Source organism: Pinus tabuliformis, chromosome Q (genome assembly GCF_031772625.1).
Source record: "Pinus tabuliformis cultivar Carrire ecotype Pingquan chromosome Q, CPIR1, whole genome shotgun sequence".
Lineage (NCBI taxonomy): Eukaryota > Viridiplantae > Streptophyta > Pinopsida > Pinales > Pinaceae > Pinus > Pinus tabuliformis.
Window position 1 is genome coordinate 822,847,500 of NC_142296.1, and position 14,208 is coordinate 822,861,707.

At 43.5% G+C, this 14,208-nt stretch overlaps 1 protein-coding gene across 1 annotated transcript in view; it reads right to left on the reverse strand.

Annotated features, from left to right (window-relative positions):
* Positions 1–14,208, reverse strand: part of LOC149222168 (Haloacid dehalogenase-like hydrolase (HAD) superfamily protein) — a 340,733-nt gene that overhangs the window by 80,538 nt on the left and 245,987 nt on the right. Inside the window, exon 9 of the mRNA XM_089385283.1 lies at positions 9,758–9,822. Within this exon, the coding sequence (XP_089241409.1) occupies positions 9,758–9,822 (65 nt within the window). The remainder of the gene's footprint in view (positions 1–9,757; positions 9,823–14,208) is intronic.

The following is a 14,208-nucleotide window of genomic DNA, read 5'->3' on the forward strand; positions in this document are numbered from 1 at the left end:
ATGCTTCAGCAACAAACACCCTGCAAGAACAAAGATTCCTCTTGGATGGATCGCTTCTTGGCAATGGGCATCAACAACCAAAAAGATATTCCAAACACATGTTAGAACTTGTTCCAGAGTATTGAACAGCCTTGCAGTTGAGTTTTCTCCATCATCCCACCTTGTATCTGACAAGGGGGGAAATGATGGTCATCTACAAGCTTCAAAGCCACATCAAGCGAGCCTGAGCCACAACCTGCCACACCAGTTTCAGAGTTGTAGCCAGCAACAAAGATGCCCGTGAACATGCCTTCACTTGGCAATCTGGGACACTTCCTCTAGCAGAAGACTTCAGCTTCTTGCCAGTTTTGGAAGAATTCCAGGAACAAAATTGAGAACACTTCCTCTAGCAGAAGACACCAGCTTCTTGCCAGATTTGGAAGAGTTCCAGGAATTGCATTAAGCATTCCAGAGTTGTTGGTCATCCTTAAACCATCACAGGTTGAGACTTCCCTTTTTAGGTTGAAGTTCTCCCTTTTATGTGGGGTGAGACCTCCCTTTATTGGTTGAAGGTTTCCCTCTTCAAAACAATAGGAGCACTTCCTCTAGCAGAAGACTCCAGCTTCTTGCCAGTTTTGGAAGAGTTCCGGGAACTGCACTAAGCGTTCCAGTGTTGGTGGTCATCCTTAAACCACCGCCCTTTATACCAACATTTCAGAGAGCACATTCAGCCTAGTGCTTCCATGCATTTTTTGCACATTTTGTATTACAGCTCTCTTCTTGGACTCATACATAACCCTTTGGATTAAGGGGGGGGGGAATGTTGGACACCTAATCCTAAATGGGTTAGTGTGGAAGCTGAATAGACTAAGTAGTCCAAGAGACCTTGGGATGTGAAACCCAACGGTCACATAATGTACTATAAATGTATATCATTTGTCAATAAAAATTGTACTGCATGTTTTATCTTTCATATTTTCTGGTTGCCCATGTGTGTTTAACAAAACTCTAAACACTCTGCATTCTCAAAGCACTACTTGGAGTCTGGACAATAGGGAAGACATCATCTCCTCAGTGTTTAATGGTTCATATCTCAAGATTTGGCCTCCTTTGTTATAGGATTTCTTCTCCTCCTCCATTTTTACTGTGAGCAAGTGAAACCCTAACTAGGAAAACAGGGGATTAGGATGAGGGGATAAGATGGAGGGTTTAGGGAAGGGGAAAGGGGGTAGGAAAATTTAAGGAGATGAGCAGGGGTGTTAGGGACCTTTAGGAAGTGGAATGGGGGAAAATGAGTAGAGGGTCTGGTCTAGAGAATTAAAACACAGTCAAACTAGTGAAACAGAGAAAACGCAGTAAAAGGAGTGATATAGGTTTGCAACTTGAAAACAAAGGAAACAAGCTTATGGCGAGGTGGAGAGTGTTTGACTTACTTGCAGAAGGCTGCTGGAGAATTGAATTGTTGTAAAAACCTTTTAGAATAGGCGTTAGGGCCGAAACAAAGAAAACACAGCGAAAACTTGACAAAACGCAGCAAAATTGTTAAAATGCAACAAATTTATGAGAAAACGCAGCAAAACAGTTTAGATCAATGTTGCACGAAGCGGGGACGTGGAAGCGTCATTTTCCAAAAACCTAGGAAGCGAAGCGTCTGCTATATATATATTTTTTTTATATTTTTTTACATTTATACTCAAAACAAACATCCCAAATACCAAATTAGTTGTAGAAGACATGAAAACATGCATATTTTTGCATAAATCAAGATAGATATAGCATCCATTATATATTAATGATTAATTATTCGAGCATCAACCATTTAGATGCATCAACCATCTAGAATCTAGATTCTTCTCCTCTTGTCTAGCCTTTGCCTCTACCTCGATTGTTTAGGGATATTAGTCAACATTGCCCAATTTTGATCAAACTACCTAATTCAAGACTTAAAATATGGTAGAAAAAGCTTAACATGCTTGATCGATGATTTTGACTTGATTGAAAGGTTATTTTTTGCTAAAGGCATGCCACGTGACAAAGGAGTTCAACAATTAACACCACCAACACTAGGGTACATATAGGGCTTGGTGCTCTTGCTTAAATGTTAATCGCATACCTTCATACTTGATATAATCTAATGAAATGCCACAATCCCATTGATCCTGAATTCCTGAAAACTGTTAAGTCTGCTGAATTTTGAATAGGATATGAAATTCTATTTTCTCCATATGAAGTCCAATGAGGCTGGAACCACTCTCAAACATCCTGAGTCATTTCATGGTAATGTTAAAAATTGAAGTAAAAGGATGAAAATGAAAAATAAAGGAGAATGTCAATTTTACTTTAAGAATTTAACATTACCATGAGGGAGCATCTGCTATATTTATATTTTTTTTTGCCTTCATTCGTCACCCTAACCCAAGGTGGGCCCACCCCCAACAAGCAAACTCACCTAAAATTAAAAAAAAATTGAAAACAAAATGATTTTCTAAAGGCTTTTCCGGAAGTGTATGGGAAGCATACGCTTCCTCCTCCGAAGCGCCACGCTTTCGACGACCGAAGCGCCGTACGAAGCGCGCTTTGGCGGTTCGGAATTGGCGCTTCCGTACCACGCTTCCGAATTTCCAGGCAGCGGCGCTTCCGAATTTCCAGGAGGCGGCGCTTCCGAATTTCGGAAGCGCGCTTCCGGCCAAGCTTCCTAGGCGCTTCCGTACAGGACGCGCTTCGGGGCTTGGAACCGGGGGGGGCGCTTCGTGCAACATTGGTTTAGATGGCCCTTGGGAGTGTTTTTGCCTTCGAAAATGCTGAGGAAATGTATTTTGGTGAATGAGAGCTTCTTCAGTAATGAATATAAGAGAGAGAGGTGGAAAGAAGTGGTCTTTATAGATTGTGGAACTCAATTTTATAATGGTAGGGTGGCCCACCATACATTTTCATTTTGTTTTGGAATTGTTGAAATTTCTAAGTCTATCCATTAGAAATTTTATCTGTATTCTTCTGGTTTATTTCTCCTACTTGTTAATTACAAACAAGTTATTTAAACATATAAACATCGAAATAAGCACAATACAGTGTCAACCATCTACAGATCAACAGCTGAAAGAAATAGAGAACACACAAGTGACACCGTTATTTTTAGACAACTCGTCCCTGAAAAAACCTAATGCGGGAAAATCGGTGCAGCAATTCTGAGGGTTATATTATTATGCAGTATATCCTTGAGTACAACTGGGTGCCAAACTGGCTCACCCGACAGAGAAAAATAACCGGCAGTAATACCTCTCTATTCGGAAGCAGGTATTCAGAAAACCTGCTCCACAAAACCCTCTCCAGCACCACTAAAGCACTATGCCAGCCCTCTTGGTCTCTGTGTCAGCCTCAAAACCCTCTGCGTCAGCCCTATGAGACACTACGCAGCCTCTAGGACCCTCTGCATCACTCCTGCTGCCCTCTGCATGGATGACGCAGGAGCTCTGGCCTCTACGCTATCTCTTCTAGGCTCTACGTGGCCTACTCTGGCTTCTACGACTGCCTCTGCCTCTGCGTTGGTCGCTCGGCACTATCTCTGCCTCTCTGTCCATTACTCACTGCCCCTCACTGCTGATCATTGGTTCAACTTTACCTAGCAACCCCACTCTAGTAAATCGAATGACTGACCACTCTGGTGTGTTCTCCAACTGACCCTCAAGCCTCCTCTTATACTTTTCCTGTTGGTCCTTCAACGGCCAAGATTACATCTTTAATCAATGGCTAAGATTAGACTTGGCTTGATCCAAGCCTTTTGGAACCTTCTAACCTAGTTTTATATTAATACCCATTAATATTTTATTTTTCCTAAGTTTAGACTTAGGAACTCCATCAAAAATATTATTTTTTTAATATCTCCTAAACCGGGTAGAATCTGCCCAAACCATTTCTTGGTCTTGGAGATCTCATGCGCTTTAGCCTCTCCACCAATTTTCATGGCTAGGGCACATCCAATGCTACCCCAAATCAACATTCACTTTTAGCAAAGATTGTGCTCTAGTAATACTCCACATTGAGCATCACTCTGATTATATGGCACTGGTACTTGTGTTGATGCTAGGTCTCCCCGCCCAACATCCTTTGCACTGTTGCATCCTGTACTGCTGCCCATGGCCCTTCCACTGCCACTGTTGCATTTGTACGACAGCTCCCTCTGCATCTGTGTTGCTGCTGGTCCTTTCTCCCAACACTGCATTTGCACTGCAAACCCTTCTCATTATGTTGCATCGTGCTACTGCATTGCAACTCAGTTACTGAGAAGTAAGTAACTGATCCACCCAACTACTGACATTCTCTGTCAGGCTAGAAACACTCCCGACGTTGAATCTCTCTCTGTTGCTAACAAGTGCTCCGTCTACTACCTCTACGCTGCAACAACAACTCCCTGCATCTCGCACCGCTGCAAACTTCTCTGTGCCATCTTGATTTGTTGCAACACTCTCCGTGCCTCTCGCACTGTTGCAGCTTGCTAGCCTCGCGTTGCTCGAGGACTCCTGCACTGTAGCACTCTGTCGCTTCATCCGCATCCATCTCTACCGACATCCGCCAGTCCTGCTACTCTCTTTTCAGGGCTCTCGTATCAAGGTATAATCCAAGAGGTTGGGAACCTCAAGGATCCTACCCCTCATCGCCTGTAGTCTTCCTGACTACAGCTCGATGTCTCCCCACCTCTTTAGGTACATGAGCACTCATGGCACAATCGTCATCCTCCTCTACCTCCTTTTCCGCCTTCGCTGGCGCTGCCTTAGAGTCAGACACCTCTCCCTTGTTCTTCTTCCCAATGTCACATGGTTCGGGTTCGAATTCGAATTCGATTACAATTAAGTTCGATTCGAGTTCGAATTTTTCGATGAGGTTCGAATGAGGTTCGCCATTAAGTTCGTTCACGTATATAATTTTAAAAATATATATAATAATTAAAATTACATAAATCTTTTATATTCATTTATAATTAATATATATTTATAATTTTTATCATATACTATCAATAAATTTATAATTTTTCATAAATATACGTTATATTATTTTATAATATTTAAAATAACAATACCATAATTTAAAATATATTAAAAATAATTCTTGTAAAAATATATAATTTTTAAATTAGGTTAACTTATATTTATTATTATTATAATAATAATAAAAAATATACATTAGCCTATCGTAATGCCTCATATAAGCTGAGTTCAATACATTATAATGTGTTAACATATTGTATTGCTTGTAATACATGTACGTTGAGTTCATTGTAATATTGTAATACTTATAGAATTATAATAATGTTGACGCCTTATAATATAATGCTTTTAACGCATTATAATGTATGTACGCAGATTTCGACGCTTAAGCAAACAACGTAATTATAATTGACGCCTTATAATATAATGCTTTTAACGCATTATAATGTATGTACGCAGATTTCGACGTGTAAGCATTATAATATAATGCTTTCAACGCGTAAGCAAACAATATGAATGTCGTTATAACGCAGCAGGAACCGAACCTTTTCGAACTTATACGAACCTTAAGATTTTCTTTGAAATTCGACGAATTTCGGACCTCAACCTTTGGGTTCGACGAACCCTGTGACACAGCTTCTTCCTCGGACACTGGTTCACATAATGAGCCAGTTCCCCACAGTTGAAGCACTTGACCTTAGAGAGGTCCTTTTTATTCCTCTTCTCCTTCCCCGCAGATGCCAGAGTTGCATCCTCTTCCTCTTCCATCTTGATCCAAACTCCTTTGCTGCTACTTCCCGTCTTGCTCAGCCATCTGATCTCTTCTTGGCGAAGAGCTGCCCACAATTCTTCCCAATCTGGAAGATTCGTCATGCCTAGTATGCTCTGGAGTCTGGACAAATGTCTCCCATTCCTGAGAGACTACGTTTAGTGCGGTCCTCACTATCAACTCCTGATCTTGCGTGGCCCCTATGGAAGTCAATTGGTCTCGGATCTCCTTCAACCGACCAAGGAAGTGATCTATTTGCTCCCCATTCTACATCTGGTATGACCGCAGCTAATTCTCAAGTAACATCTTCCTCTGCACGGAAGTATGTTGGTACAACGTCTTCAAGGTGTCCCACATTCCCTTTACTATCTCCTCAGCAATATGTTGGACCACATGATCCTTGACCCCATCAAGGATGATATATTTCGCCTTGGCCATTGCCTCCTCGTACTTCTCATTATCAACCGAGTCAACTAGGATAGCCACTGTTCTCAAGGCAAAGGCCTTGATGCGATGTCTATCTAGAATGGACAGGATCCTGGCCTTCCAGACCACAAAGTTGGACGCCCTATCCAGCCTATCCTAATCACTCGGCCCATTCATGGCCATCTCTCTGCTCTTCTTTTCAACTCCTCCGAGTCTCTCTACTTCCCTCCAAAAGTTCTCTCTTCGACTCCTGCTGAGTCTCTCTACTTCCCGCCTGGAAGTTCTCTGCTAGACTCCCTTTGAGTCACGATTTCCTTTCTGGAAATCCTCCTGCCAATCATCAAGTCGCACCTCTCCAATCTTCTGTGCACCTGCAACACTGATCCGGATTCTTTGGCTAGAAAGTCGTCTCGGTAGCGACTCCCTCTACCTTGGTTTTGCCCTGTTAGGTACTGTTCTGCCCACAACACCCCACCAACTTCACTCCTCGCAAACTGCCCACGGCTTCCTAAACCCCAGCAACTGAAGGATTGAGCCTCTAGGCTCTATGCAATCCCAACACTGGCTGAAATGCTCCCCCAACCAACTGCCTCAACCCTCCTCGTATTTGCGTGCCTCTGCGTGAGCCTTTTCTTCCCTCCTCAGACTCTACGTTGGCCTCTCTCTCTGGCTCGGACTAATGATGCAGTCCCTCTGCATCAACCCTTCTTCGTTGCTTTCTACTAGGAATAGCTTCTGTCACTTGGGACAGTTGTTTTTGTTGCAAATGCTCTGCTTCAACTGGTGACTTCAACTCTCCTTTGATCTGCAACCACGCTCTAATACCATGTTGAAATTTCTAAGTCTATCCGTTAGAAATTTTATCTATATTCTTTTGGTTTATTTCTCTTACTTGTTAACTACAAACAAGTTATTTAAACATATAAACATCGAAATAAACACAATATAGTCTCAACCATCTACAGATCAACAGCTGAAAGAAATAGCAAACACACAAGTGACACTATTATTTTTAGACAACTCGTCCCCGGAAAAACCCAATGCGGGAAAACCGGTGCAGCAATTATAAGGGTTATATTATTATGCAATATATCCTTGAGTACAACTGGGTGCCAAACTGGCTCACCCGACAGAGAAAAATAACCGGCAGTAATACCTCTCTATTCGGAAGCAGTTATTCAGAAAACTTGCCCCACAAAACCCTCTCTAGCACCACTAAAGCACTATGTCAGCCCTCCTAGCCTCTGCGTTAGCCTCAAAACCCTCTGCGTCAGCCCTATGAGACATTGTGCAGCCTCTGGGACCCTCTACGTCACTCCTGCTTCCCTCTGCATGGATGACGCAGGCCCTCTGGCCTCTGCGCTGTCTCTGTTGGGCTCCGTGTGGCCTGCTCTAGCTTCTACATCTGTCCCTCTGTCTTTGCGCTAGTCGATCGGCACTATCTCTGCCTCTCTGTCTAGTACTCACTGCCCCTCGTTGTTGATCACTGATTCAACTTTACTTAGCAACCCCGCTCTAGTAAATCGAATAACTGATCACTCTAGTGTGTTCTCCAACTGACCCTCAAGCCTCCTCTTATACCTTTCATGTTGGTCCTTCAATGGCCGAGATTACATCTCTAATCAACGGCTAAGATTAGATTTGGCTTGATCCATGTCTTTTGGAACCTTCTAACCCATTTTTATATTAATACCCATTAATACTTTATTTTTCCTAAGTCTCTCTAGTAAATCGAATAACTGATCACTCTGGTGTGTTCTCCAACTGACCCTCAATCCTCCTCTTGTACCTTTCCTGCTGGTCCTTCAATGGCCGAGATTACATCTCTAATCAAAGGCTAAGATTAGATTTGGCTTGATCCATGTCTTTTGGAACCTTCTAACCCAGTTTTATATTAATACCCATTAATACTTTATTTTTCCTAAAGTTTAGACTTAGGAACTCCATTAAAAATATTAATTATTTTAATATCTCCTAAACCGGGTAGAATCTGTGGAAACCATTTCTAGGTTTTGGAGATCTCATGTGCTTTAACCTCTACACCAATTTTCATGGCTAGAGCACATTCGATGCTACCCCAAATCAACAAGAATAAACTATGTAACCTTGGAACTTTCATATGCAGCTTTAGAACATAAACTTATTACATCACTTTGAAATGAATTACACTTTAGAACAGAACCTTTTGAGCAAAACCTTATCACTACTCCTTCATTTCCCGGTTTTATGAATGACATGACAGTTTTGATGACTCTAACCCTAATAACCTAATGGTGACACTAAGCTGAATGAAGACCATGGTGACATGACTAAGATGATAATGATGATTTTTCAATGATGGCACATCCAACTGAGTGATGGCAGTGACCGAAACATGAAAATTTTGAAGGAGCAGCAATAGACCTAGACACACTAGCCAGTGACCAAATTTTATTTTGAAAACCTAGTGAAATGATAAAATTTGACTTTGAGACCCCTAACAAAACCTTGTAAGAGCATATTTGATCACTGGTGACAGGCAGAACTGACTGACACTAACAAAACCCACTACATGATATTAACTTCACCTGCAGCCAAGTGGCATTCATACCTTCCCTCCCAAAGAACAACCCTTTTTGAAATTTTACAATAGTTAATTTAGAAAAAATAACCAGATATTAAAAGATGGGGTGACCCATATGGGGTCATCAGCATCATACTCAAAAAGTGTGCAATGACTTGTGTCCCTCCATTGTCATGAATGTCAGGATTAGTTTGATGCATGTAGCCAACCCTTGGATTAACAACTCGGCACTTGGGTTTTGTGGAGTAATTAACATTGTTTGTCTATGGGAGATTTTCTGTCTATAAATTGTGATTTATTTTGGCAAGTTTGTGCAACTTATTTGTACCAGCATCATTGTTTCTGCTTCTCTATTATCCTTGTACTGTTGTACACCATGGGGAGCTAGATAGCGGAAAATGTAGTGAACAAGGTCCTCAAATTCATGATGGAAATAGGAAGCCATAGGTTCCACTGCAAAAGGTAATAGAGAGACACTGATAAAGACAGACAGGCTTGATAAAGACAGCAACACTCATGGTGCCCTGATTTCTGGTACTGCACTTTTGCAAGACTTGAGAGACTCCTCGACCCACAGCCATCTGAACCTGGAAGAAAAGATGACCAAAATGACAGACTTAGAAAGTGATAGAAGGGGGCATCCTAGTTCAGAATTCGGGGGGGTAACAATAAGCTCTGAGGAAGATTTGGATTAGCTTTATGTCAGTGATCTGCACCCATGTTGATGTTTGTTTCAATGAATCATACCCTGCCAAACAATTTTTCTAGATTGGTTATTTACTATTTAGCAAAGCTATACATGAATGTACCCTAGTTTATTCTGCATCTTGTTTTACGGATTGCTATTGGTATTAGAGTTGTATTAGAAACCTCCAAAGCTTCCATTCTTTTGGACAGCGCAACTTGAGTGCAACAGTTTTTGTATTGCTATGTAAATTTTATCTATAGATAAATAAATAAAATTATATATAAGGGAAAAAAACAGAGAAAAATGAGAACACCACAACCCAATGCATGACACAACAAAAACAGAATTACCTGGTCTGGCTTCCCCATCCATCTTACTTGTCCACCCAATTGTTCATATTTCGTTCCTAAAGTCCCTGAAAGGAATCAACCCAAACAAAAAATATTTGAGTACATGAATAAAGGATCACATTGCATGGCATGCACTATGCACATTGTAAAAGTACATACAAAAATACAACTACAAAATTACAAAGCCCTCAGGTTACAGATCAACTGAACAATCAGGGATCTTCTCGTTAAGGCCTTCTTACCAAGATAATCTCACATTAATTTCATTTTACCTGTCCTAATGTAAAATACATCATATCAGTTGAATGGATGACCATGGAAACCAAAGGGATGCTACATGAACACATTATTGTCAAATGTCTAGCTAGCTCTAAGGAAATTTGGAGCCTTGGTTAAATTCATTGAATTCCAAAAGCCATTATGCTGGAAACAATGAAAACGAATTTAAGAACAGTTCTTTATTTTGCTATAATTATTTGTTGTATTCTGGGGTCTTGTGTCTCTAAGTTTACTAGTGGATATGTGATATGCCCACTTAGCAAGGTTGCTAAGTGAGATGGAGGAGCACTTCACAGAATTGACACAGCTCAAGCAGACCGGTAGTGTAGAGGCATACATCTCTGAGTTTCTGAGAGTATCAGTTCTGGTACCAGATCTATCAGAGACCAGGAGGGTGTTCCTGTTTTTGGAGGGGCTAGCAGAGCCATAGAGGGGCTTGGTGAGGTCCAACAGGCCCACCACTTTGCAGGGCACAGTCGGTAGAGCTTGGGACTTGCACAATGCTCTGCCCAAGGCCAAAGCGCAGATACCCACTAGGCCTGTATTCGAGCAGAGGGGGAGAGACACCAAACCCCCACCACAGCGAGACATTTAGAGGCGTGGGCAGTTGGATGACAAGGCCAAGAGGGACCTCCGCTGGAGGAAGTTGTGCTTCATTTGCCAGGAGCCATGGGCACCGGGACATCGATGTACCAAGTGCAAGGGCCATTTCATAGAGGTGTTTCCTAACAGTGAGCCGGAGGATGATGTGGAGTAGGAGATAGGTGTTGGAGATGATGGTCCACCTATGGCCAGAGGAGGTGGAGGCCCACCACCCCCACTAAGGGAAGCTCCTTTCTTACCAGCAGCAGGGTCATCGCCTCACTTTGGGGAGTGTCAAAGTACCTCACATTGAGGATCAAGGGCACGGTGCAGGGGCAATGTGTTTCGGTGCTAGTAGACAGTGGGGCCACCCACAATTTCGTAGATACCCAGATGGTGGAGATGAGGGGCATAAGCATGGAGTCCTTTGAGGGGTTCTCGGTCTTGGTTCTGGGAGACCGTACCATGCAATGCACTAGATACGTTCCTGGGATGACAGTAGTGATGGGGAACTACTCTATGACAAACCACTACTTTGTGGTTGATGTTCTTGATACAAACGTGGTGATTGGTGTGTAGTGGTTGTACTCACTTGGGCGTGTTACTACTGACTGGCAGAAGTTGGAGATGGAGTTCACAGGACCTAACGGGAAGATGGTTTTATTGAGAGGCATGCACTCATACCCCCCACAAACATGCCCATGGGAGGCTATTTTGTGGAATACCAATCCTACGGGGATGATTTCCGAGATGCCATCACCTTCAAAGACTTCTTCCAACAGAAGGGCAACAATAAGAGCGAGTGGGAGAGTGGAGGAGGTTCCACGCATGGCACCGATTTGTAGCGCACAGTGGGGAGGTTATTCCTTCCGACTTTTGATGGGTCACCTAAGAGCTCAGCCAGGGTGTGGGTTGAGAAGTTGGATGTCTAGTTCCAGCTTAACCAGATGACCCAAGTGGAGGCAATCAAGATTGCCACGTTACACTCGGAGGGAGAAGCCCATGATTGGTGGTTCCATGGATTGACCAGGATGGGGCATGCAGGAGTCACAGCTTATGAGGATTCCACACGGAGGGTACTTGAGCGCTTTGAGAGGAGAGACCCGAATGAGCACTTCAGGGAATTGACGCAGCTCAAGCAAACGATAGTGTAGAGGCATACATCTCTGAGTTTTTGAGAGTATCAGTTATGGTACTAGATCTATCAAAGACCAGGAGGGTGTTCCCCTGCATTTGGAGGGGCTAGCAGAGCCACTGAGGGGCTTGGTGAGGTCCAACAAGTGCACCACTTTGCAGGACATGATCGGTAGAGCCCGGGACTCGCAGGATGCTCTACCTAGGGCCAAAGCGCAGATACCCACTAGGCCTGTATTCCAGCAAAGGGGAAGAGACACCAAACCCCCACCACAGCGACACATTTAGGGGTGTGGGCAGTTGGATGACAAGGCCAGGAGTGACCTCTGCTGGAGGAAGTTGTTCTTCATTTGCCAGGAGCCATGGGCACCCGGACGTTGGTGTACCAAGGGCAAGGGCCATTTCATAGAGGTGTTTTCTAACAGTGATCTGGAGGATGATGTGGAATAGGAGATAGGTGTTGGAGATGATCGTCCACCTATGGTCGAAGGAGGAGGTTGAGGCCCACCACCCCCACCAGGGGGAGTTCCTTTCTTACCAACAGCAGAGGCCATCGCTTCACTTCGGGGAATGTCGAAGTGCCTCACTTTGAGCATCAAGGGCACGGTGCAGGGGCAGCGTGTTTCGGTGCTAGTAAACAGTGGACCACCCACAATTTCGTAGATACCCAGATGGTGGAGATGAGGGGCATACACATGGAGCCCTTTGAGGGGTTCTCAGTCTTGGTTCTGGGAGACCATACCATGCAATGCACTAGATACGTTCTTGGGATGACAGTAGTGATTGGGAGCTACTCTATGACAAACTACTTCTTTGTGGTTAATGTTCCCGACGCAAACGTGGTGCTTGGTGTGCAGTGGCTGTACTCACCTGGGCGTGTTACTACTGACTGGCAGAAGTTGGAGATGGAGTTCACAAGACCTGATGGGAAGATGGTTTTATTGAGAGGCATGCACTCATACCCCCCATAGACAGTGTTAGCACATAGGATGGAGGTCGATTTGAGATATGGTGATATAAAGTGGGTTGTGGAGTTGAGGATATTTGATGCAAGGGGTAAACCCCAACCACCACACCCACATGTACAGGCTATTTTAGACAGGTATCCAGCAATGTTTGGGACATTCCGCCAGGACAACCACCTGATAGGGGGTTTGAGCACACTATTGAGCTCGAACCAAGAGTGCAGGTCGTGATTATGACTCCATACTGACATCCCAAGGTTTATCAGGATGAGATCGAGCGAGCTATTCATGAGTTGTTTGCATTGGGGCACATCAGGCCCAACTCTAGTCCCTTTGCTTCATCAGTTGTCCTAGTGAAGAAGAAGGACGACACACTGAGGATGTGCATCGATTACAGAGCCCTCAACGAGAAGACATTGAAGAACCAATACCGCATTCCCCGCATAGATGAACTTATGGACGAGCTTAGAGGAGCCAAGTACTTCTCTAAGATAGATCTTCATTTGGGTTGCCATCATATTCGGGTGAGGGATCAAGATATCCCCAAGACAACGTTCTGATGTCACTATGGCCACTTTGAGTTTTTGGTTATGCCCTTTGAGCTGACCAACGCCCCAGCCACCTTGATTTCTGGTAGCATTGGACGTGATCTAAGTCTCAAAGTTTGCAAGGAGACTTAGACACATGCATTCTCCAATACCTCGATATCGTTTTGAGAAATTCCACACGGAAACAGTTTTTATTAAAATAATTAATTAGTTTTAATGGGTCCCTGAGTCTAAACTTAGGAAATTAAAATAACTACTGGGTATTAATCTAAACTGTGGGTGAAACTTCTAGAAGAAGACAAGGATCGAGTCCAAATGATCTAAGCCATTGATTAGAATCTAATCTGGGTCGTTGGTTCTCAACTGTAGGATTATAAGGACATCAATGGGCACTTTGAGAACACATCGAGTAGAGTTCAGAAGATCGAATTTCTGAAGCAGAGCAGCTACCGGTGAGAAATTCGAAGTGATCTTTTGCAATGAGGGGCAGGGATAGTATCCAGTGAGGAGTCTTCCTGGGCCAGAGAGTACAAGGCAAAGAGGACAGAACAAAGTCCAGAGAGAGGTTCACACTAGCCCACGTAGTGCTAATGCAGTGGCAACACAGATCCTAGAGGGAAATCAAATTCCTGTTGGTGAAATCAAGTTTCAGAAGCCAGGAGCCGGGGTGTGAAACCAGGAGGCTAAAATCGAAGTTTCTAGTCAGCGTAGGGTCCAAAGGAGGAGCAGTGCAGGCCCCAGTGGAAGTGACGCAGAGACTGCATGGGGTTGACGCAGTTCTATGCAGAAGCTGAGGGAGAACGGACACAAAGCCTCTATTCCAGCGAGATCAGAGTCGGATTCTTCCAGTGACAGGGTGAGAGCATATCACTACTTGTTTTGTCCAATTTCTCTCTGTATAGGATAGCCAGTTGGGCATCCAACAAATTGTACTCAGAATTAC